Source organism: Trachypithecus francoisi, unplaced genomic scaffold, assembly GCF_009764315.1.
Source record: "Trachypithecus francoisi isolate TF-2019V2 unplaced genomic scaffold, Tfra_2.0 Lachesis_group17, whole genome shotgun sequence".
In the NCBI taxonomy this organism is placed as follows: domain Eukaryota; kingdom Metazoa; phylum Chordata; class Mammalia; order Primates; family Cercopithecidae; genus Trachypithecus; species Trachypithecus francoisi.
In genome coordinates this window covers 57423603-57450348 of record NW_022681462.1, presented here as the reverse complement: position 1 = coordinate 57450348, position 26746 = coordinate 57423603, and the positions used below count along the sequence as shown (strand labels likewise).

The 26746-nt window shown below is 34.8% G+C and overlaps 1 protein-coding gene across 15 annotated transcripts in view; it reads right to left on the bottom strand.

The window, feature by feature from the left end:
- The window catches only part of NRXN1 (neurexin 1), a 1146744-nt gene that overhangs the window by 157176 nt on the left and 962822 nt on the right, over positions 1-26746 (bottom strand). For all 15 annotated transcript variants that reach the window (XM_033175737.1, XM_033175738.1, XM_033175746.1 and 12 more), the window contains one exon: positions 18381-18552. In XM_033175737.1, coding sequence (XP_033031628.1) covers positions 18381-18552 — 172 coding nt within the window. The remainder of the gene's footprint in view (positions 1-18380; positions 18553-26746) is intronic.

Here is a 26746-nt window from a genome sequence, read left to right as displayed (position 1 = left end):
TTTATCCCCAAGTTCATATGGTGAAGCCTTAACCCCTAAGACCTCAGAATGTGATGGTTTCTGGAAATAGAGACTTTAAGGAGGTGATTAAGTTAAAATGAAACTGTTAGGGTGGATCCTAATGTAATCTGACAGGTGCTCTTATACGAGGAACACTGGACACACAAAGAGACACAAGGGATACACAGACATAGAGGAAGGACTGTGTGAAAACCCAGCAAGAAGGTGGATATCTGCAAGCCAAGGAAACAGGCCTCAGAAGGAATCATACCTTCTGACAACTTGATTTTGAACTTCCAACCTCCAGAACTGTGAGAGAATAAATTTCTCTCATTTAAGCTACCACTCTGTGGTATTTTGCTATGGCAGTCCTAGCAAACGAATACAGAGATAATTTAAAGTAGTTTGAAATAATATATTGTTAGTTTATTCACAGATCTTTGATATTAAGATGTGATAGTATTTTGGTGCCAGTTGCTAAAATAGTCTAAAAGTGAGTACTCATGGATTTGCACACAGAATAAAGTTCTATGTTAATGTCAAAATCATGTCCATTTTAATTATTAATTTTAGTTAAAATGTATTTTGTCCTGTTCTTGCTTTGCTGCAAATCATAATATTCTACATTGCAGTTCTGGTAATTAGTAAAGTTACCAAATAAACTCTACCAATGTACATTTTTACATGACTAAAACTATAAAATAATATTATTTTCATCATGAAATATACATGATTATATATTATATGTAGTTCCATTAATGTATATAGAACAACTTTTCCAAAAGGAAGTACTTAACCTTTCATATCATTAAATGAAATTTCTTGAACAAAACAAAACATTTTCTATTACCATTTTCTTCACTTTGTGGTAACTTCACTCCCTGTAACATCTGCTATGCAGATGACTGCAGCACTATTAAAAATTTACTGTCAGTGTTAACTTTCCAATTTATGTAAAAAGTCTCAGTGCAAAACAAATAATAAAAGCGACTCTGCATAAGACAAATCGTTACTTATGTTAATGATTACATCAGGAGACACTGTCTTATTTAAATATGCTTATATTTTCTTCAGTTTGGAAACTACTGTGAGATCTCAAAAGATACATTGTGTCCACTTCAAAAACTCTAAAATTCTAAGTACCAAAGGACAAATATATATTTATTCACACTAATTTTTATCCTCAGGAACTGCCTAAGGAATTAAAAAAAAAAGAAAAAGTGATTTTGAGAGATTATAATTAATTTTGTGGGGCTTGCTAAATAGTCATGGCAAAAAAAAAAAAAAAAACAGTAACTTTCACTGTTAATGTGGAATGTTTCTCTTCTACTCCAAACTGAATGAATGTCTTACACTGTTGTGCTTTTCCTTTGGTGCTTATCACTGAAGAAGAATGTCAATTTCTTTTTTTTTTTTTTTTTTTTTTTGAGACGGAGTCTTGCTCTGTCGCCGGGGCTGGAGTGCAGTGGCCGGATCTCAGCTCACTGCAAGCTCCGCCTCCCGGGTTCATGCCAAGGAATGCCAATTTCAAGCTCAATGTTGACATATACCTCAGTAACGCTGCCCTGCAGCGGGGCTGACTGCCTCCACTGAGAATGCCCAGGCACAGTGAAGGCCCGGTAAGTGGATGACTGCATCAGCTGGTCCTAAAACAAAAAGACTTGCCTACTATATGGATGTAATGACCTCAAGATCCCCTATATTTCCTAAGAAATTAGACATAGCTTCACCATTTCCACCTACAAAAACAAACTTCAAAATATTTTTGGCCTGCTATCTATATGAAAAAATGCTTATGAAAAGGGAGTGGACAAACTTTGTCTATGTCTTTGTCTTCTGCTCTCTTTTGATGTTCCTGGAGCCTACACCCTTAGGAAGAACTTGATCTTGAATTCCAATATCAGTGTCCTTCAAACTCCACTTTCCGTGTTATAGTAAGCAATGCCTGGACTGTCGTGTCACCTAGCTTAGCTCCAGACATTTACAGACATTTATTCTGGTCCCTTTAGACTATTCCCTGCACTTTAGCCAGAAAATTTATATGAAATCATGTGTTATCTCTAATAGACTATGTGTTCCAAGGGACCGGTGACCATTCCTGCGCTCCATGATGTATCCCTAGCATAGTAAGTCCAGACACATAGCAGGTCTTAAATAAATATTCTAAATAAATTACTGAATTCATTGGGATTACATTTCCTCAGTCTCTTGTGTCTTCCACTATCCTTTGCTCTAACATGGCTTATCAATCATAATGAACCTCTGGAATACTTATCAGGCCTAACTCATGCTTCCAGTTTCTTTTTCATGATCCAGACTTACTGTATTTGCCTTCTATTCCTTCCAAATTCTGATTTTGCTGGCAAAAATAGATGGTCACAGTAGTGCTCACTTTTTTTAATGCAGTAAAAAAGAGAAGCAATTTGACATTAATATTTAGATACGGAGTCAACTTCCTTCTTGAAACCTGACATAATGACTCTCTGCTAACTATTTGTAGAGATAGTCAACAATTCTAGTTTAGGAATTGAGAATAAAAAAAGGCATAGGCCTGTTAATCTCTTTTTAGGAAGAGTTTGAGCATTCTGATTAGAAACAGATCTCATGTAAGCTCTTACACATAAATGAGTGCACTATTAGTTTAATATTTTATCAAGAAAGAAACAACATGAAGAAAAACAGGCATATTTTATAGCAACTTGGTACTTAATACAGTTTATGCCAAAGGAGATCAGTGCAATGCATTTTCTTTTCTAGTTTTTGTTTGCACATTTTTTAAGGCCTGGAAAATATGAGGGTATGAGTAGGATCCCAGCTGTGCCATTAATGACATGTATAACCATCAATGCTTTATTTGGCTAGTCTTTAAAATAAACAAAAAAAATTATAGGTTGCCAGATTTTTTGAGGAAGAAATTTTATTTGATTACTGAGCTAAGGGACCCCAACATAGTATATTATCAAGAGTAGATCCAGTGGCTCACGCCTGTAATCCCAGCACTTTGGGAGGCTGAGGCGGGCGGATCACGAGGTCAGGAAATCGAGACCATCCTGGCTAACACGGTGAAACCCCGTCTCTACTAAAAATACAAAAAAAAAAAAAAAAAAAAAATCAGCCGGCTGTGGTTGCAGGCACCTGTAGTCCCAGCTACTCTTCTGAGGCAGGAGAATGGCGGGAACTCAGGAGGCAGAGCTTGCAGTGAGCCGAGATTGCGCCACTGCACTCCAGCCAAGGCGACAGAGCAAGACTCCGTCTCAAAAAAAAAAAAAAAAAAAAGAGTAGATCATTTTTAAAACATTTTATATTATCACTATAATTTAGGTAAAATTATAGTATACGTAGCACTAGATGATATATTCTTCATCAAAAATGAAAAGTTCCCTTTTAATAGCCATAGAAGGAAGAGTTCCCAATTTAAATCTCATGAAATGTTGATTTCTTAAATATGTAAAATAAAACACACAATTAAGATTGATGGAAAAAGGTAGTCAAGTCTATTTGATTTTTATGGAGGCTAGAACATTCCAGATTCCAATATCATGAATGAACTCATAAACAAGTAGTATATCTTTCCAAGTTTTATCACATTCGTAAAATGGGAATAATTTATGAGGTTACTTTTAAGAATAATATGTAATATCTGTAAAGCTGCTGGGGACAGTTTCTGGCACATATATATGATGACTACTATTGTTTTTATAGATTACATAGAATCACAGATCCTTAGAAATAAAAACAACTTGAGCTACAATCTGGTGTAATTCCCATCCAATGCAGGATGATTTGATAACCTTGACAAAATTGGTCTCTTGAGCTGTATAGAATTAGAACGGAGTCTAAAAGTTACCATAGCTCAGTAAGAGTTGAAGTACATTATCTTATAAAACTACTCTTGTTCATGCTATTTCCTTTCTAAAGTAAATGTAAAAAGTTTGGAAACAGCATTGTCACAAATTGTGAATACAATGGATCTTCTCATTTTGATTTGTTTTGGTTTGGCTATACATTGAAATACCCTAATTCCATTCAGTCATTATGCTTACTTTATCAAGTTAGTGGCCTTCTGGTATATTTAATACACACAACATTAAGTTCAAAGTGTGAAACCGAAATGACAATACAATGAAAACACAAACAGATCCAATCCTAGATTTCCTATTGCAAGGACAAGAAATTGAGAACATAACAGTCTGGAAAATGTATATCAGGAAAATGAGATTTACAAACAATTTATATGTATAGAAACAAAACAATTAAAATCTGAAACAGACTCCAAAATGTAAAATATCTGACCTCACAGAAGGACTTTGAACCCTATTATACATCTTTCTTCATCCATGCAAATTCTATTTGTTCTATAGTCTACTTTGGCGAGTCACTGAAGAATTGAGGGGCAGGAAAATATATGATGAAAGCAATTTAAAAAAGATAAACCTCTTGGCTGCACACCAGATGGATTAAAATAATGGAGACTGGGGAGGAATATTTGTTGTTTATAGCTGATAACAGGAAAAGAGGCCTAATTGTGTAAAAAGCCTTAGATCATTAGAATAATGTCAGCCCAAGAATAAATGCCTCAACAGGAACAAACTCAACACCTTATCATAATCACTAACTTAGACTGAGTCTAGTTTCTCTAGGTAAAATGCAGGCAGTAGTCTCAGTTCTACTAGTAGGCACTGTGTATTACAGGAGGTGACAAATGTTCCAGATTGTCTCAAATATCTTGGTTTGTTCCTACTATATAGGAGTAACTATGAATAGTGTTTCTTTTTTTTTTTTTATCAGAATTGTGTCTGTTTGAATGATAATTTTTATGATCTCCTAATTATTGAATGCCACCGTGGAAATTTAAAAAAGAAAACTTCCATGGATTGTTATCGCTTAAGCAAAAGTCTTGGGCAATCCCAACATGCTTGGTGACAAAGAAAAAAAAAAAACAGCTCTACTTTCAGGAAATCTGGCTGTGGAAATGCACATGACTTGGAGACCCAAGCACAGACTATATTTCAGCCTCTACTCATCTCCTCCGCTGGGACTCTGGGGCAGCATCCGCGTTCTCTAACTATACACAGTACCCTGTCCACCAGCTAGCATGGTTTCTCTAATGCGCATTTATTAAATTTCAAATGAATTCCTTAGCACTCAGCCCACATTTTACTCTTCTGTGAAATCAGCCTTGACTACCAAACACCACTCTGTTTTCTAAAGTTGTACAGAACACGTATTTTGTGCCACTCATTTGAACTGTGTTTTTCTTAGTAATGTCTTCATAGTGTTCTGCTTGGAGTGGGTTTGGGGACAGAGGCAGTACTAGTAGCACTTACATGTCTGCCAGGGTCAGGAGGAACAATCTTAAGTTTTTGGAAAGGTTTGTCTCCATGTATGTGAACCGCAGTCTGACAGCCAAGAGAAAATAAATTTGTTCCCAGAAAGAAATACAAACTAATACGGGGAAGTTAGTGACTATTGCAATTGCAGGATTGCAAAACTAAACTGTTTTGACTAATAATAGTGGAATTAACTTTTACTCAGCACTTACTACTTACCAGGTTTTTAACAAATTTTAACTGTTTTGAAATTAATAACTCAATGAAACGTTAAACGACCTTACGAGGTAAGTACTGTCATTGGCCCCACTTTTTAGATTAGGAAAATGTGGTTAAAGAACTTGGCAAAAAATTTCACATCTCATCAGTGTTTAAACTAGGATTTGAACCCATGCAGTCTGGCTTTTGAATCTTCCCTCTTAAACTTCATGCTAACCTGCACACTTAACTTGCATCAAGTTTGTAGCATATGTTTGGTTTGATCATTTGATGTGTGGTATATAATCCTATAGCAATTTTAGTCATTAAGAGGAGTATTCAACTTAGACTTCGCAGTCACTTCTGCATCTAGATAAAGAATAATGAGCAGAGAGGAAGAACACTATTATGAGAATGCTTCTAATCACAAAGGACCCCCAAATAGCTCTTACAGATCTGAATAGAAGTAATAACCACTGGTATCAGAATCTCTGCACAACAAAGATCTGAGTGTCATCTGATCTGGTGGGGACCAATAATAATATTTTGTGGATTATTTCTTAGGAGAATTAAGAATTATTTCTTAGGCAGCATTGCATAATCCTACAGAGCACTGGAGCAGGCTTTAGAATGTATGGTGTCGGCAAGTAAATGAATCTCCCTGTGTTTGCTCATTTATCACTAGGAGATACTGTTAGCTGTCTTACAAAGATTTTGTGAGTGTTAATGCAATAATGTTTATAAATAATGTATGTAAAATAATTAGCATAGTGCCCCACATAGAGTGCCCACTATAGACTGCATGTCTAAGTTATTGTTTCTGATACTAGCTCTTACAAATAGGCAGAAATTTCAAAAGATTCTATGAATGTCTGGAATTTTGGATGAGTTCTGTTACCTCTTCACCCCAATGCTAGCGCAACATGAATTTCCTTTATTGAATCAATTTGACAGATGTAACATTCTATTTGAACTCCATTTCCATAAAGCACAGCCCTCATCTAATTATCCCCAGGTCTGCCTTCTACTGTGATTGTGCCCATTCTGCCTCTCTTTTTTACCAAAGCAAATCTTTTCATTTAGAAAAGCTTCCTTTGGTTTGTTTCACCTGTAACCACAAAACGCACTCTCGTCCAAGTCCTCTGCCAACCTGAGCAATAAAAATAATAAATGAGAGAACTGAAGACTCTACTCGGACCTTTAAAATGCTCCAGCAAAGGTGACCCTGAAAAATTATTATGGCATGTTATCAATTAGGTGACACTATCTAGAAAAATGAAAGTGAAATATTCCTTTATTCTGTCCGATTTTATATCTCACAAATCCTGCTAAAATACTCCATTGGAAATGCATATGGTAATATCTAGACAGGCTTATGTTAGATACATTCTTTTTGGATTCTCAGTGGACATTTTACATACTAGGGCCACCAATACACATAATATGCCCAAGATGACAAATTACTTCAATAATACTTAACATGAGGAAAGTCTGTCTCAACTTTGTGGGGAGGGGTAAAGTCAGCTGCTTTGTAACACAGCTAAATTCACAAAGCTAAAAACAAAACAGAATTTAAAATGTTTAAGATAAAAGTCTGTCTTTGAGAAATATTCTACCCATGAGACTACATTTGACACAAAATATTCATCATCATAATTTAAATTTTAATATATGGCCTATTTAAAGGCTTCATACTTCAAAAGGTTTTTACATTTATTTTGTCATTCTGTCTTAATTAAGAACCAACTCTAGGATTAGATGAAGTTACACCTTTGGATTGTTAGAAAAATTAGGTTGATATTCTTCTGGAATAAATCTGCTTTTCTGATAACCACATGAACAAGCCAAAATACATTTTTTCACAACAAATGCATCTGACTTATAGTTACGCAAAGGCATTACGTTTCATTAAGTTATTTTTTCTGAAATGTTACATAGAATTGAGTAAAAGGTATGTTTAGGTGGAAATCATTTCTAAACTCTTATTTTGAAAAAAAAAAAAATATAGAATGAGAGTTCCAAATACCTTTCATTCAGTTTTCCTCCTGTTAGTAATTAACTAACCATTAGGTAGTTCTCAAAACCAGGAAGTAACACTGATAATAAACAGTTGACTAAAGTATAGACTTTATTTGGTTTAACCAGTTTTTAACTACGTCCTTTTTCTATTGCAGGATCTAACCTAAATCCCACATTGCATTAAACTGCCATGTTTCCTTTGTCCCTTCAGACCTGTCTTTTTTTGTAATTCACATAGTTGACACTTTTGAAGAATACTGGCCATTTTGTAAAATGTTCCTCAATTTGGATTTGTCATAATTAGATGGAAATTATGGATTTTTGTTGAGAACATGAATACCAAAGAAGTGAAGAGCCTTTTTTAGCATGAAGGTTCATGAAGTCAATATTTTTTATTACTGGTGACATTTAACTTGATCACTTAACATGATCTGCTGAGTTTTCTGAAGAAAGTTACTACTTCTACTTGGAAGAAATATTTTTAGACTACATAAAGTACTAATCTCTACTCAAAAGTTTTTCGCACTTATTTTGGCATCTATTAGGGAATCCCAACTTCAAAAATTTTTACATTGGGATTCTAATGATGATTTCCTATTTCCATCACCCTTCTACATTATTAATTTTAATTTTTCTGTATGGGTGAGCTGTCCCTGCTTCCTTATTTATCTCTCTGTCTGTATATCTATCTTTCTGTCTGTTCAGTTACTTGTTTATATCAATATGGGTTCATCGATGTTTATTTTACTCTTTTGGTTATAATCCAATGACATGTCTATTAGTTTTATTGCTCAATTTGATCAAGTTCTGGCCATTGGAAGTTTTTTCAGATTGGTTCTTATGCTCCTTTGTCATGCTTCTCTCTCAGGGGTCAATGAAGTATGCCCTACAGGTCAAATGTATCTACTACTATCCAATATTGCAAATAAAGATTTATTGGAACACAGCCACACCCATTCATTTTCCTATTAGCTATTGTTGCTTTTGAGCTACAATGGCAGAATTGAGTAATTGTGACAGAGATCATGTGGTTCTCAAAGCCAAAGATATTTAATATTAGGCCTTCTATGATGAAAATTTGTTGATCTTTGCTCTAGATGAATTTTCTTTTTTTAATTATGAACTTTGAATAGTGGCCAAAATGTATTTAATTGTTACATGTGAGGTACTTTAGAATTCAGAATCTTGAATGTTTATTTTTCCTATATTCTCCTAACTTCATTAGTTGTAATAATTTTGATGCTAGACATTTATTATTTTGTTGGAAGAAAACAAAATGGATTATCAGTATTCTATTGAGTTTAAAATACAAAATCACACAGAGTAAGAAAATAATGGTGAGACAAAGGTGAAAAATTATCTAGTAAGAGGCGCAAAAAAGAAAAATTGTCCTCTTGCATGATATGTTTTAAGTTTCCTAAATACATGCAAAGGGCTTTATTAACTTCTTCTCATAATAATGAACGGTAATATGGTAGTTTCCTCTTATTCCACAGTTTCAGTTACCCACAGTCAAATGCAGTCTGAAAATATTAAACAGAAAATTTCAGAAATAAACAATTCATGCCATTTCAGTAAATGGCATGCAATTTAAATAATAAAGTCTTAAATTGCATGCCATTCTGAGTAGCATGATAAAATCTCTGGCCATCCCACTCCATCCCTCATGAGACATGAATCATCCCTTTTTCCAGTGTATCCACATTATATAGTCTGTTAGTCACTTATAAGTAGCCATCTGGGTTATCAGATCAACAGATCACAAGAAGAAGGGTGAGTACAGTACAATAAGAAATTTTGGGACAGGGAGAGAGAGAGGAAGAGGCCACATTCACAGAACTTTTATTATGGCATATTGTTATGACTGTTCTATTTTATTACTAGTTATTGTCACTAATCTCTTACTGCGTCTAATTTATACATTAACTTTTATCATAGGGATATATGTATAGGGAAACACATAGTATATACAGGTTTTGGTACTATCTATGTTTTCTGGCATCCAATGAGAGTCTTGGAATGTATTCCTCAATGGACACAGGGGGATTCTTGTACTTTCCAGAGATGTTATACTGATAGCAATTTTTATCTTTATGATATTGGACACAGTTATTTCACCATCACACTTCACAATCATGACATGATTTACCAAGAGACCTTTCCAAATGAAACTCTTAAAACATGTATTTTGGTTTTAAGGATATTTATTATGTAATGCCCCAGTGTTATAATTATATCAAGCATAGTATTAGTGCTTAAAATAAATTTATTACAAGGATAATGTCATTCTTATGATCCTATTTTGGAGAACAATTGTTTAAAACTGGAAGTACAAAAGTTGGGCTCATTCTGTGAAAGAAGAAAATTATCTGAGCTAGTAAAGGCTCCACCCAGAGGGCTATGTCAGTGGTTAGAAGGTTATTAGAAGAAGGTTAGTAAAGGGCAGCCACATTTCACTGGAAGCATGTTTATTTAGGGGAGGAGGAGGTTCCTCCTCATATGTTCATTACACAGACTATATTTTTTCCTCCAAAATCTCAATATCCTCAAAGATCACCTAGAGCAGAGGTTCTGAATTCTAAGTAAAAGGGCCTAAGGATGTTAAACTGCAACCCTTAAACATCACATACATTATTTTGTATACAAATGCAGATGTGTATTTTTCTAAAGATAGAATGGTCTACTTTATTGGATTCTTATGGAGGCAGAGATTCAAAGGAAGTTAAGAAAAACTGATTTAGATTAATGTCTAAAACTAAATACAGTTCCAAAGCTTTGTACTCTCCATAGGGGCCTTGACACTAGTGCAGGATAGTTTGTCCTTTTTGATACTCTGCCTCCTCTTGACGGCACTTCCATTTGTTTATTAGAAGTTAAGTGACATTAAAACCAACTTACTCCTGGCCAGGCACGGTGGCTCATTCCTATAATCCCAGCACTTTGGGAGGCTGAGGTGGGTGGATCACGAGGTCAAGAGATCAAGACCATCCTGGCCAACATGGTGAAACCCTATCTCTACTAAAATACAAAAACTTGCTGGGCATGGCGGTGCACACCTGTAGTCCCAGCTACTCAGGAGGCTGAGGCAGGCGAATTGCTTGAACCCAGGAAGTGGAGGTTGCAGTGAGCCAAATTCGGGTCACTGCACTCCAGCCTGGTGATGGAGTGAGACTCCGTCTCAAAAAACAAAACAAAACAAGTTATTCTTGAGCTTACAAGATACGCAAAGTGGGTAGACAGTGGACAAATATAAATAGCATGACAGTCATGAGACTTATACATAGTTGACGTTCAACTAATGACATTAAAGCTGAGAAGGAACAAATCACATAGTACAGTTTTAAAAATTGTTCATCATACACCAAAATACTAGCTATTACTTGCTATCATTATAAAAATATATAAATAAATATGCCTGTGCTATTTAATAAAAGCTCCTGAAGATATAAGAAGTCAGAGTGTTTGAGAAAGTATTAAGAGAAAGGCTTGTCATTGAGTTGGGAATGTGACTTGTTCTTCCATTGAAGTCAGCTAATTATAAACAATATGATAAAAACGAAGATACTTTTAGATAATAGTCAAATTATGAAAGCCACTGTTACAAAATACAAATATTAAAATCAACCAAATACTTGTAAATACCATCTGAAGTTTCCTAAAAACCTAATACTCTTTAAAATGTCATTTATCTGGCTTTCAATGTTTAACTATTCTTATAACTTGTTTCCACCTCATTTTCAAAAAGCTAAATTTTTGCATTATAGTGACAATTAATTTTTTATATCTGACATGATTAATTCATTGTCTGTAACCAGTAGATAGATTCACTAACCTGATTACCCATATCTTTGGTAAAAAGCCCTTCAAGACAATCTCAGCCAATATCTTTAGCCACACTTATTTAAAATCATGATAACGCTATTCTCTGTTTAACGTGACTACTTTTCAGGAGTGAGGCCAGTATATCCCTTCATGATGATAAGAACTTAAATTACTAAACAAATTGTATGTTGGAAACAATAATGGCAGACAAGAAGTTAAAGGGGGAAATTTCATGAAATAGTTTAGAAGGGCTTCTATTTGTATATTATAACATAAGATATACTTGGCAAAAGTTCTAGCCTACTTGATATAATATCCTTTACTTTTGTTTTACCATGACTCTTAGAAAACATCTGCATTATCTCTGTTTGCCAGCCTGTGTAGTTTAAATGATGCCAAAACCCATCAAACCATCACAATCTTGCTTTCTCTTTTAACAGAAAATTTAAAAATGCTAACATGGTTGCCTTACAGTAACTGTAAAAATTCTGATATTTAAAAAATCCAAGTCATTGTTAAAGTAAGAACAAGTGAGAAGTCTGATAATATATCATTTCTTTCCATCTCCTTGGACACAATTTCTCAGAAGCTAAGCTTAGAATTTTGGGAAGATATATTCAATATACTACTTAATAAAAAAGTTCATTATGTTTCGTCATTTGGAATAATCTCAAATTCCCAGCAAAAATGAACACTGTTTAAAAAGATAATTAAACAGGAAAAATCAGAGTTTCAGACACTTGTTTAATCTAACATAGCTACTGTATTTGTGGCTTCAGATTTCTCAGAGTAAGATTTATTATAGAAAATTAGTGTTAGTAAACATTTAACTATTTCCAGTGGAAACCAAACATTTATATATTGAAATAAATATTCACCTATGCATGTAAGTATATTTTGGCTAAAAACTACTAGCAAAAAAATGCTTTGACCTAGAAGTTTAATGAGGGATGTAGATTTATTCAACAACTATTTATTAAGCACCTTCTGTGTGTCACACCCTGATTATTATGTCTTTTGTTGGACTCTAGTCAAAATTTGTTATTAATTTAAATAATAATTCAAATATTCCATATGGTTTATCAGTTTCCACAATACTTATATTTTCATTATTTACTTTTAGAGAAAGGAAAAAAATTAGTCAAAGATTCCCCATATCTATACATTTAATGAGAACATGGGCAAGTCTTCTTTTAACAAACTTTTTCTTCCAAATGATTCTTAAGTATTCTAATGTTCTAATGGTCCATAATGATTTACTTAATTTGCTAATAGTTTCTCCAGTAAAGTTAGAAAATAATTAGTGCTTACTAATGAGTATTTTTGATTCAAAACTTTAGTGAAAACCAAACAACTATGGTTATTATAAGAAAATCTTTTTTATGTGTTACTATGCTTAAATACTCATAAGAGAGTCTTGTATGTGTTATGTGTTTGTGTGGGTCAGCAGCAATAGCAGACTGTGACATCGACTGATACAGTTAGGACCAATCATGCAAGTAATAACATTTAGTTATGAAGAACAGGCTATGCTATGTTTAAAAATGCATCTAATGATCTTTGTATATTTTAATTTATGTTTCCCACACTTCATAAAGGAAGGTGCATAGTTTGTAGACAGGAGTCCCCAAATGTAGTTTTCACTCTGCCACTAACGAGCATTGTGATCTTGAGCAAACTAGTTGGTCTCTTCAAGGTTCCAGTTTGCTGTTTGATAAATGAAGGAGCTGGAATAGAAGAACATTGAAGTTCCTTCCCTCCTTCAAATGTAATGATCATGTAAGGTAGATTTCCTTAATTACATCATACTTTGAAAAATTAAATTAAACAAATATAAAACAATAATTAAATTAACCAACACTTCAGTAACAACCCTGCAATCTCTAAATATTAGAGTGACTTAAATAAATAATAAATTATTGATGACTTGAATTAAAAATAAGCTAATCGATTAAGCTAAAGGTTTGGAATTTGGGGTAATAATCAGTATGACTTCCTGAACCCTGAAATATTTTACCAGCTTTCATGGATGAAAATGGAGTTAAGGTTTAGATCTAATACCCATAAGCTCTTCCAGACAAATTGCATGATCATGAAAAAAGATTTACACCATCTCTATGGAGTCTTAGAGCATTTCTCTCTTTCTCTCAGATCTCCTTATCCCTAAATGATCTCTTTATCTTACCACTCCAGACCACCATTTTCTATTTTCCTTAAACTTAATAGCAATCAAACTCGGCATTCTGAAAGTTAATACATTTTATTTGACATGTTTAGGTTTTCTGGATCCTCCTGATCTCCCATTCAGACCAATTTCTTGGCAAACAGGAATAATAATGTCTTTGACTTCTTTGTTTCTTCCTACAACTGGTTTCCATTTCATTGGTATCTAGTGCCGTCTGGTGATACACAGCAGCACTAGAACATTGAATAATTGTTGGTTAAAAGGCGGTGGGGGGAGGCAGAGAAGAAGGGGAGAGAGAGAGAGAGAGAGACTAAAATGCAGGAATGTCTCTCCTTCTATTAAGCTGTTCATTAGGTTTTACAGTGTATTCTGCATTCATCCTGTTTATTTTCTCACATTCTACTTTAGTACTTTATCTTTTGATACACAGATTGTTTAGTAGTTTCCTAAATAGTTTGTCTGTCTCTATCACTTCCTGTTAATCCTTCGTAAATGAATGCATGCTTGAAGAGACCTAAACCTAATGTACTATTGATTTCACAGTCTTACTACACCACTCACTTCAAAATGGTCTCTTCTTCCTTGGAACAAGTTTTCCTTTTATATCTTATTCAGAAATTAGCCAAATATGATATCATAACTCTAGCACTTTCTCACATTTTATATTTTTAATCTTGAACTTTTTTTTGCCTATCTCTGTAACCAGACTGTAAATTTAGTATGTTCCTTTTATGTAGTATATATCCTTTAAATATTTGTTGATTTAATATGTTAACTCAAGTATAAAATGAACATTTGACCTTGTGTAGAGTGCAAAAGAAATTTTTTGACACACTGTGGTAGGAAAACAAATTCAAAGGTTTATTATCAAAGATAACAGTGATTTATCTGCAGCAATCTTTAGTCTGGGTAAGCAAGATGATGTTAGGCTTTGTGAATTAATGTTACGAGAAAAAGTCTATTTTTGTTGAGAGAGAAAATTTTGCTGCATAACTGTAATTAGGGACAAATCAGAGATTAATGATGCATTATATTCTAGAGCTTTAACTGATAAGCACCAAGAAATGGCTTTCTCAACTTTAAATGGTTTGTAAAATATTATCTCTGTACTTTGCTCTATATACAGAAAATAATGGATACTAGGTCTGCTATTCAGAAAATTCAATACTTATTCTAAAATATAAATTGTTGAGTTATAGGAAGATTTCATATACTCAAAAAGAGCATAAAATCTACCTCTACTAATTAGCTTCTCTATGAAAGCCTTCCAGGCAATTACAGGGTAGTACCATTGGTCAATGCTTTGGTTGCTTTTCATTAAAGGTATAGTGTTGCTACCAGATGAATTGCTTCATATAAAAGCACTTACCACAAAGACCCATAATGGAGGGTTAAGTGCTATACTAATTACTAATTTCAATCCTTATTACCTATATTTTGCAGTACAGGCACTTTAAAGGAACCAAATATAGGCTGCTGGTTCCCGCTTCTCTGATTATAGGATTTGGTGGTAAAAGCTTGAATTTAGCTGCTCCTTTAATAAAAATAACTCCCAAAATTAATAAAAAGAGCCATACCACAAACTGACATGAAATACATATACTAGACTTTTGCTATTGAACTTGTATTTACAATCACTTTGTCACAAACACTTTAATCGAGTTGACACACACACACTTCAAAATTTGTATTCAGCCATTATGGCACCATTGCAGATGAATCTCCAAGAGAAAAAGGTATTTGAAATTTTCATGGCTTATTTCCTACCTCAGCATCACACTGAAATGAACACAGAGCAGATGATTAATAAAACATCTGATGACAATGGTGACTCCCCTGAGTTCTTTATATATTGATCATTAACTTTTTATATGTATATATTAAAATTCTTCATATGTGCTTTAATTTTCTTGAGGGCAGACTCTGTGTTTTTCCTTGCGTATATCCTTCAGAATAATTGCAACTTTGCCCACTGTCGGTTTATTTATATTTTCTAAAAGTTGAAAGTTGTATCTGAAATAACTATATGTAAGGATTTGCTTCTTATTACTATACTGCTCATTTCTATTTTTAAACATCTTTTACATTGTGTTTCTTATTCTGAACAATTGTTTAATTGGCAAATAAGGTACTATATGCATTAAACAAATATTAATCTAGAAAAGCATGTAGAAATATTTTCTCAAATAATTAATAAGTACTGCCTCAATCTCAGCTACCAGATTCAAATTGGACATTAGTCTGCTACAAGAACACAGGAACCATATATTTTTTGAACTATATTCTGTACATGGTATCTGGTATGTGTTCAATCAAATAAAATACAGTAAAATTGGGGGATACAGAAATTTTTGAAAACATAAAATATTTACTAAAATGCAATGATGTTTGGCTAATATATCCTATATTTCTTTTCTATCATCTATGCTTGGGTAATGCATTCTGTATTTCTCTTATAGAGATACATTATGCATATTAATAAAGGCCAAGTATAGATATTTTAACTTAGCTTAACCCAGAATTTCCCAAACTAATTTGAGCATGGGAGCTTAACCCAGACTTTTCCAAACTAATTTCCCAAAGTAATGGGACTTTCCATTTCTCACCATAAGTAGTAATAACCTCTAGGTAAAGATACCAGTTTGGAAATTGCTGATAAGTGCTAAAAGTTACTAAATAAAGATAATTTTAAAGAATTAACTATGAACACGAAACTATGCCTCAAGAGGCAAACGCCACACTGCAATAGTAACAGGATTGATTATTTTGCATGTTCAGGTCCACTGTTCACAGCTGACAACATCCCATGAGCAAAGCCTAGACCTTACCCTACTATGTATTTTCATGGCATCCAGTGTGATGACTTTCTTTCAGCAAATAGGCAGTGATTAATCCATATTTTAGGAAAATTACCAATACATCTTTCTGGATTTTTATTAAGGTTTTAGCTATCACTTTTAAAAGCAAATTTTTAGGCTGGGCATGGTGGCCCATGACTGTAATTCCCGCACTTTGGGAGGCTGAGGCAGGAGGATCACTTAAGGTCAGGTGTTGAAGATGAGCCAGAGCAATATAGTGAGACCCCCATCTCTACAAAAACCTTTTAAAAATTAGCCAGGCACGGTGGTGTGCACCTGTAGTCCTAGCTACTAGAGAGGCCGAGGATGGATAATTCTGTGAGCCCGGGAGTTTGAAGTTACAGTGAGCTATGACTTTGCCACTACACTCCAGTCTGGGCAGAAGAGTGAGATCTTGTTTCAAAAAATAAAAAAAAAAGTCAAATTGATAAAATAAAGAATAAAAATTGAAATTGCACATTTACACCAGGATTTCAGATGATGCAATAATCTGGGATTAGTAGGGGCTATGTAACATTGCATGCATATTTAAGTTACTTGGCTTTCAAATCTTCTATTACTTCACCTTGTTGTATACAGTTCACATAACTGTAGTGTAAAATTGTGATAATTCCCAAGACATCGATTCAGCAAATATTTATTGAGTGCCTAATATTTGCCAGTATTATAACAGGCACTGGACATATTAATTTCCTTGCTCCCTAATTTTGTCATAGAGTAGTTTTTTAAATTACATTTAATTCAGCAAATATTTGCAGAGTACTAGGCTTATGGAATAGGTTTGAACTAGGGCTTGAAGATTTAGAATTCTATAAACCAGAAAAGGTCCAGAAGGGTATTACAGACATTTCATTCCACAATCGTGAGTCAGTACTTGGGATATTTGATATCAATTGAATACATTGGTTATGTCATTAAATTGCTTCTTTCAAGAACCAAATAAGTCTGATAGAGGAATTTAATATATATTTTGATTATTATTTTTATTGGATAAAACACAAATGCATTTTTATACTTTTTCCTTATACTGTGTTATAAATTGTGTGCTTTGCAAAAAACATAGTTATATCTAAAGGGGAAAGAGATAAATGAGACAGATATTTTTGGTAACCTATTTTATACTAAAATATACAGATGATAATGATTACAGTAAAATACCTTTATACTTTTAATTTATATTTTACTTCAAAACATATTTGTTTTAAAATTGAGGATACATACAACCACAAGTAACACTGTTTAAAATTTCTAATCTACCACCTTTGTTTCAATAACATAATATTGATAAAACTCATTCACAATAAACAAGATAATTTTTATTTCATCAATAATGGCTTGACATTTATTTTATAGACTTAAAATGAGTAGCGCTAGTGTCAAAGAATCCTCATGAAACTCCATGGTTATATGAAAGAGAAAACAAACTTCCTTTATGTACATGTTCTTATAACTGTTGATTTATGCTACTATTGTTTTCTCACTATTTCTCTATCTCATGGGATTCCTACACTTTAATGAGTTTCAGCTGTGCACCACCATCTGAGGAACGGTTAGGTTTCATTTTCTCTCAGAAAAGAAAAATAAATAAAGTGTTATAATATTCTTTCCCTTAGTTTTAAATTTTAACTTTGTTACTTTTGACAAAGCCTTTCCTTTGTTTAAATGCAAGGATCCAGTAAAAAGAGCTTTGATATGTTGTGCTTTTTATGTGTGCATTTTTCTGATTTCATTGATGTCCTGAATTTTGAAAATGATAATGTACACCTTCACGTTCTCCTATAAAATGGCATTTGTACACTGTAGCAAGAACAGTTTAGGACAGCATTACATTCACATGACTCTAAAGTCCAATAAATAGTTGATGGTTTCTCAGAAAACCACAATTTGGTGAAACGGACACAAAACAGTGCTTTTTCTTCCAGTTTGATTTTCATAAAATCTTCCCCCGATACATATTCACTTGCTTACCTGCAGGATAGCGCTCGATCACTGGCCAGCTGTCCACCTGTAATGTGGCATTGCCACCACTCCTCGTGAAACGAACTACATGGTATTTCCCATCATTAATGATTGCATTGGACTCTTCAATGGCGATGTCATCTGTCCCAACATTAAACTTAACTCCAATTTTTCCCTGGTGCTGTAAGAGAGGAGGGGAAAAAAGAGTTGTATTACGTTGACTAGTCACCATTTGATAAAGATCACATACAAGGTATTGTTTAAAATGGTGCTTTGGACAACAGCTGTTTTCCTCCAGTTTTACTTCTGAAACAATACATGTAGTAGAAGCAAGATTCTTGACATTTGGGTAAATTTAAGACATCTCTTTCATGGATAATTGATATTCCAAAAGGCACACTTTCAAGGGAATTGAGCTGCATTCTTCCCAGAGGTTGTCACAGAGAAGGTGCACGGCTGCCCGCACAAAGGACATACTTTCATGTCCTTTAACACAGCCCCTTTAATCCACTCTCCCCATTTCACAAGAAAAATAGGGCTCCAAATTCTCCCTTTTAATAACTGGTGAAATCAGAGCAATGATGTCTGTTTAGAGCCCACTGACATATGATCACAATATAGGAAATAATTCTAAAGGGTATGGGGCATAGAGGCATTTAATGAGTGCAGTCCTTTAGTCAGTATTCACAAACCATCAAATACTAAGAGCTTGAAAGTTATTCAATGTTTTTATTTTATTGATGATGAAACATCAACACTTTATTGATGATAACACAGGAAGGTACAAGACTTGTTCAAGGACACATAACTTAATAGAGACGTACTAGAACTAAAATTCAGTTCCTTTATTCTTAGATTATACCTAAGCTAAGTTAAAGCAAAGATATCATTATCCAAAATTAACCCCCTCTTCAAATTATGCAAAGCCGCACTATGAATCATTCTAACTATAAAGTTATTGCTGTTAACTTTAGAATTTCATAATAAAAAGTGGCAAAGAGAAACATGTGCTATGTCCTCTGCCTCTGAGAAGCATTCTCTAACAGGACTGTCAACTCTACCATGAATTCTGCAGATTTTTAAAGCATGTGGATTTGCCCTTAATCAGTCGCACAGAATACCTGCGCTGTAGGCCCTTGTCAGAACACATAACCTCAAACTGTCTGTGGTTCACCCTTCATCAAACCTCAGTTGAGAGAAATGACATGGAGGAAGAAGGGTTTAAAGTACACACAGTCCATCCTTTCCTGTAGAAGTTTTAAATCAGAATGTTAGAAACCTGAAGATGTGGACCACATTCTCTTGACTCTTTGTGGGGTTCTCATCATTATTTGAACTAGACAGCAGGAGTATGGTATCAGCTTACACTGAGAATCCTTATGGAAAATCTTTTACAAAATTGCATTAATCAAAGGAAAATCGTTGAGGATGTTATTTTGCAGTATTGTTCATTATCTCCTTCATGTAGAGATCCTAAAGGTTTCTGTTGGGTTTTTCCCCTGGGTTCTTATTGTACATAAATATCTCTTATAAGTTAGCATGCTTACATTTTTTTTGTTTTGATTTGCTTTAGGCTTGATGGACGATTTAACTTTTTAAAAAATCACATTTTAACACTACATACATGTTTGTTAAATAAAGACAACTTATTATGTCTCTTAAATGTGATTCTTTAAAATTTTCCTGTAGAGTTATATCACATGTGTTAAAAACGTATGTAATAAATTCAATAAATTACTGAAAATGAGCAAAAAGAAATTCTACTACAATGAGAAAATAATGCAGGCTTACAAAAAGATCGGAGCTAAAATAGGTCTTTGAATAAAGTTTGCATTTTCATTGGACTTTTGCTGTTTGTTTATTAGCTGAATCAGTCTACACAATACTAAAATGTCTTACAATGCCATGTATTTAAAAGTAAGGGTCATGAGAAATACGGTGGAAATAATAAGTCCAGGGGAAAATATATACTAAAGTCTCTGCAGCTATTAAAATTACCCAGCCAGAAGTGGTGGCACACATGTATAATCCCAGCACTTTGGGAGGCCAAGCTGAAGAGGACTGCTCAAGCCCAGGAGTTGGAGACCAGCCTGGGAAACATAGCAAGATCTCATCTTTACCATAAAAAAAAATGTTGGGCATGGTGGCACACACCTGTATTCCCAACTACTTAGGAGGCTGAGGTGGGAAGATCACTTGAGCCCAAGAGGTTGAGGCTGCAGTGAGCTATGACTGTGCACTGAACTCCTGCCTGGTTGACAGAGTAAGACCCTGTCTCAAAATAAATAAACAAATATTTAAAAAAATTACCCTATCTACATGGACCCTGAGTTTCCTAACGACAAACACATACATAGGGCTCTACTCATTTTATAAATAGTAACTCTGGTATTCTTCATAACAGTTCCATGAAGGAGACGCTATTTTATCTCCATTTTACAGATGAGAAAATTAAGGCACAGGGTGATTAAGCAATTTGGCTAAAGTCACACAGCTGGAAAGAGAAAAGCTGTGGCTCAGATCCACACAGTCAGGCTCCAGAATCTGGTCCTTAGTCATTACACTAGGCTGAGTTTAGGACTGTTGTGCCATCCTATAGCTGTAGCTAGCAGATTTGGTAAATCTAGCTGTTTTTACTACCTGTTTTATCTCTCCTGCTACAGTAGCATCACTAAGGGGCCTTGTATTATGCTTTGAAGTTAGTAGATATGTATCAATCAATGTATGCTTAAAATAATTTTGGAATAAATTGCAAGCAACTGATATGAGGATATAATCGAATATTTAAATGCTTCTTTTTGTTTCAATTTCAGCTGAGATGTGAAGATGATAAGATAATAAGTCAAAAACAGATTACTGTTTCCATCTTACAAAATGAAGTTGAAAATTACTTAAGCCAGACTTGCAAAGGAGAACACTGAGAACTGCTTTTGGGTTCTGAATTAATTACCTACTTCAATCCATCAAAATACAGAATAAGGAATGAGGAGATTGAGAATTAGAAGAGGATTTTTGGAGAGTTGAGATTTGATGTGATTTCCACACACCTGCAAGGTGGAAGCTTAATTTTCCCTATCTCATGTGTAGGAGAAAGGGACATTAGTGGAACATCTCAGAAAATTTGACATGTGTCTTCTGGAACTTGGTGGGTGGCAGTGGTCAAGGTAGTGAGCAAACTAGCATTTGACTATGCCTGAGAAATCTTCAAGGGAAGAGACTGTGGCTGACTGATGCCCAGTGGCCAAGGAAAGAGATATTGATGTACCAGGAGCCACCTGTACATACATTAGGGTTTGTTACGACAAAGGACACTTGTGGACCCTAGGTTAGTGTCCATGTAGAATTGTGTTGTACCCTGTTTAGCAGGGTTACTGAAGGAATTGGGCTGAGTAGTTTAGAAAACTCAGACAAGAAGAAAAAAGAAAAAAAAAAAGAAAAAAGAACTTGGAGTTACAGTGATACATGACCAGAGGCTGAAGTGGGAATCCTAAATGACCATCTGAAGGAAGTGCATTTACTACCTTAATGGAATTGCAGGTAAAGAATTCTAATGATATGGTTAAGGTCTCTAAAGAACCAAATGCTTCCAAAAAGTGCCTCCTTAAGAATTTTAAGTAAAGGCTAAGCTCAACTAGATGGCTACAATAATATTAGCCAAGTAAGGTCATTTACGCCCTTCATGTTTTCTTTCTTTTCCTGCTTCATCCCTGGAGGATAAGAGAGGGAGAGGAAAAGCGAAAGTTGTGGAAACAATCGTGTTCCTCCCAGTGCAAGTGGGGGCTCCACTGTGGCTGAAGCAGGGATAATGAAGAGGCTTTAACTGACTTCTATTATTACAGAGGAGTAAGCTGATATTACATTTTATGTCTAAAAGTGAATGGATGACCCTTTTACTATCCAAGAGGGAGCAAGCACTGTTGAGACTTTCTGTGGACTTCCTTGGCGGTTTGAAAGAAATATTTTTACATAAGTTTGAATTCTTGTTACACGGTAGGAGGTAGCCCTTTCAACACAAGTAGAGGAAGATATTTGTTACTCTAGAGTTGCCCATTGTTTTAGAGTCTCATCTATTATAGATCTGGTTCTTATCAAGGATAGACTGGAAAAAGTTCTTGAAGTTTCCTACTTGTTATTATAGGTAGGCCATAAGCACCTATTTTCATCAGAGTATTAATTGTTGAGAAGGTCTAGATTCAGGGAATAGAAGCATTGTATTGCTAAAGGTGAAAAATGCACTGAACTCTAAAATAAGTCCCTTTAACTTATCCTTAAAACTTTCTGCAATATGAAATGCCAAATACTCATTTTCTAGGTGCAGAAATCTCCAGATTTCATAGGATTTGATTTTTTGCAACACAATAAAATAAACAATGTAGAAACAAGGAGCGTCTGTGATGCTTGCAGAACATTTGATTTTTAAATGATGCCCATCTCTTCTTGGATATGATCAGTTTTTGCCTCAACTTCAAATGTCTTTGACATCCCATGGATTTAAAATCGAGAGTTAGCTAGAGTGGAACTGAAAACTATCAAAGTAAAGGATCAAAGAGGCCCGAACCTAATTCAGACATTATCTACTTCACCCCAAGTTGCATCAGGCTTTGAAAAACAATTTATTTATAAATGATCACCAAAGAGTTTTCCCTGAAAACAATAAATTTAAAATACACATAAAGTACAAAATACTAATATCAAGCATATTTATAGGACTGGTATTTGCTATTTCTTTCAGAAACTATAGATATCCTTACAACACAACCTTTTCATGCTTATAGGATAGCAAGTCACTTAAATTATATACACAATAAAACTTGCTAAACTTTCTTGCCAATAGATAATTACTATTTAAAAGAATTCATTTCAAACTCTTATTCTCTGGGATTAAATATGATTGTCTTGTCAAATTCTCATGAATATTATATTAGCAAAACCAGAAGTCATTTCACTGGACATGTACTGATCTCCCTGTACTGCATCTTCCTTGAAATAGATAACTGGCTCAAATCATAATTTCAAAAATCTATTATGAGAATATCAGTAATGAGGTATTTATAATTTAATGAAGCCTTTCCATGGATTCATTAAATAAACAGTGACAAAGGTAATTATTGATTTTTTTTTACAAAAGCTCATTTCTGAATAAAGATTATATTATTAAACCAAGTTAAAAGGAAACCTCATGAAATATGACACTGGGAAGGTCCTTGACGGTTCTAGCAAGTGGCACCATAGTTTAATGCATAGTCTAATTCCATATGAAATAACATATGCACTTGATGTTTTTATGTTTTAACTAAGATTAACATTTAATGGTGTAATCAATATCTTGGGCATACTTCAAGCAAGATGTTTGCATGTTACAGATGCAGATATAATATGTGCATATGAAATAGATAAAGCAGAATACACATAAGTAAAGATTTCAGTCTACATGTGACATACAGACGTGTTACATAAGATTTTAGTGCACTGTTTCCCCACACCCCATTCGTGAACTGTTATATAGAAATGTTTGGCTCAACTATGCTCAGGAACAGAGACCAGTAACAAACAAAAATGTCTTTCTCTGTGTCTGTTTACTATACTCTTAGAGAGGAGGACCAAACATTGTGAACAAGTGTGCAACTCAGGAGGGCATGTAGATTAGTAGGAGCCCTGTTTATGTTCTGTAAACTTCTGTCATGCACCATAGTACAGTCCAGTACTCCAGGGCCCCACTTTGGACAGAACTCAACAATGTCTTCAAATGCTCTGCATGCTTGTACTCATTTCAGAATACAGAAAGACTCCCATGGTCCAAATCTACATTGTTGATTGAAACCAGAGTTGGGTGAATGGAATATTTTGCTTCTCCAGAGACTAATCCTCACCAGAGCGCGAAGGTTTTAAGGCATGAAGGGGATTCTGAAGCCTATAGTCACAGTTGTTGGAGTATGCAACACTGCAGACAGTATCAGAGAGCCATCTGTTATCTCACCTAAAAACAAAAACACTCAGATAATTGCTAATTTAGCCCAAATACTTTTTTTTTTTGAGATGGAGTTTCACTCTTGTTGCCCAGGCTGGAGTGCAATGGTGCGATCTCGGCTCTCTGTAACCTTTGCTTCCTGGGTTCAAGTGATTCTCCCACCTCAGCCTCCAAAGTAGCTGGGATTACAGGTGCATGCCACCATGCCCAGCTAATACTGTATTTTTAGTACAGGCAGGTTCTTCATGTTGGTCAGGCTGGTCTTGAACTCCTGACCTCAGGTGATCCGCCCACCTTGGCCTCTTAAAGTGCTGGGACTACAGGCGTGAGCCACTGCCCCCGGCCACCCAAATACATTTCTAAGTGAATTACTTAGAGGCCCTCTTGGCTGGTAGAGACTCTCTTTACCAATCTAGATGGCCTATAATGGTAAGAAGTGATTTTAATCCAGTTGTTTTAACCTAGCACTGAGGTATACATGCCATCCTCTGACCCCCAAAAAGCAATACCACCACATCAAAAATAAGAAGCTCCTGCTGCCCTGTCTCCTATTTTCTCCATTATATAGTGTCTTTTTAAAATTCATTCAGGTAACTGATAAAAAGTATATAACATGCACCCAGCATTTTGCTCCTACTGGGAGGAGAATAAAAACAGATAAAGTCTGTTTTCTGCTCCTGGGGAAACTTTCAATCAAATTGGGAAGGTAAATCGTGCATGCAAATACTCATACCCACAAAAGAGTTGAGGGAGTGGCGGGGAGAAGCACAAGTACATTGGGGGAAGCATCTGAAGGATATCAGGAAGCCTCAAACTGCCATGGGAGCAAACTAGCATTTGGACAGTCCTAACACTACCAGCAGGTTTCAATGCAACACCCAGGGATATAGAAGTTACGTTCTCTCTATCTTCTATCTCTCCTTTCAGGCCCCACATACCAGACTACTCATGATGTGCCAGGCATTGAGCTCTATACATTTATCTCCTCTAAAACTCCCAGCAGACCTGAAAGGTAAGTGCCATTGTCCCTATCTTCTTGGAAACTTTAATCTTGCTGAAATCACACAGCTAGTAAGTATGGGTACTGAAATCTGACCAAGCTGGTGGGACATTCTAAAACTGAATAATGTCAGTTGTGTCAGTGTTCCAGGAAAATGTCTTGAAACTAAGGCATCCTTAGAGGACTGAGTCAAGAGGAGGGTTACTACAGGGTGCATGGTTTTGTTTGTTTGTTTTTTGGTTTTAGTTTTTTGTGGTGTTGTTGCTGTTGTTGTTGGCTAGTTGCATTTCGTAGCACTACACAATAAGGAACCAGAACTGGGCAAGATATATGGGCAATACCACCTCAGAAACATCTCATTTAAGAGTAATATATGTTTTAAAAAAACAGTCTTTTCATTTCCCCATCAAATCTTCATTAAGGATAGTGTATCTTTTCTAAAATGTCTCCATCCTACAGGATGCTGTAGCTCCCTCAATGAGACTATATCCTGGCAGTGATATTAACTTCCTGGAGGCATAAATTCATCTCTTGGTCCTAAGAATGTCTAATAAAATTTTGTAAGCCTGTGCCAGTCCTCCTCCACACACTGCTTTGGGTGTTAGTTTTTATGTGCCCATTTCAACTTCTCAAACATATTTAAAAGAACTTTAGGGTAGGAAAAAAGACTGGTGTATAACTCGTTGTATCCTTCACAGCACTTCCCAGAATATCTTTACTTTTGCAAATTCCCAATATTCTTTCACATCTGATTTTTTAAAATTGAGATATAATTCAGATATCATAACATTTGCCCTTTTAAAGTATATGGTTCAGTGGTTTTAGTATATATTCACAAGGTTGTGCAACCATCACCATTATTTAATTTCAGAACATCTGCATCATGTTCCAATTTTCTTTTGATGAGATAACGCATACAAAGTTCTTAGCACACGTAATGGTTACACAGTTCCTGTGAGCTATTAGCATCACTATTATTAATACAATTGTTATCATTATCCTCTCCTTTGAAAAACAATGTTTAGCTTCACCGTAGTTTGATGGAAGTTAATTAAAATATTGCTTGAATTATATAGACATTTCAGTTTTGCCAGAAGATAAATTTTTAATCTTTACAACTTGTGAAGCAGGGTATTTATTTTGTAAATGGGGAAGCAAAAGCTCAGAAAGGCTGAGACTTGACCAAAGTCAGAGCATCTATCTATGACTTGGATCAAGAGAAGATATTCTAAAATCTAGCTGTGCTCAACTCTAAGATAAGTGGTTCTCCCATTGATTATGCTGAGGCAGAGTATCCTTGATTAGACAACATCTATGTCCCCTCCCATCTCAATATTATGGTTCTAGGGAAATCCTAAATGTAAGGTAAAGCAGTTCTCACAGAAAAAACTTGAAAGATATTACTAG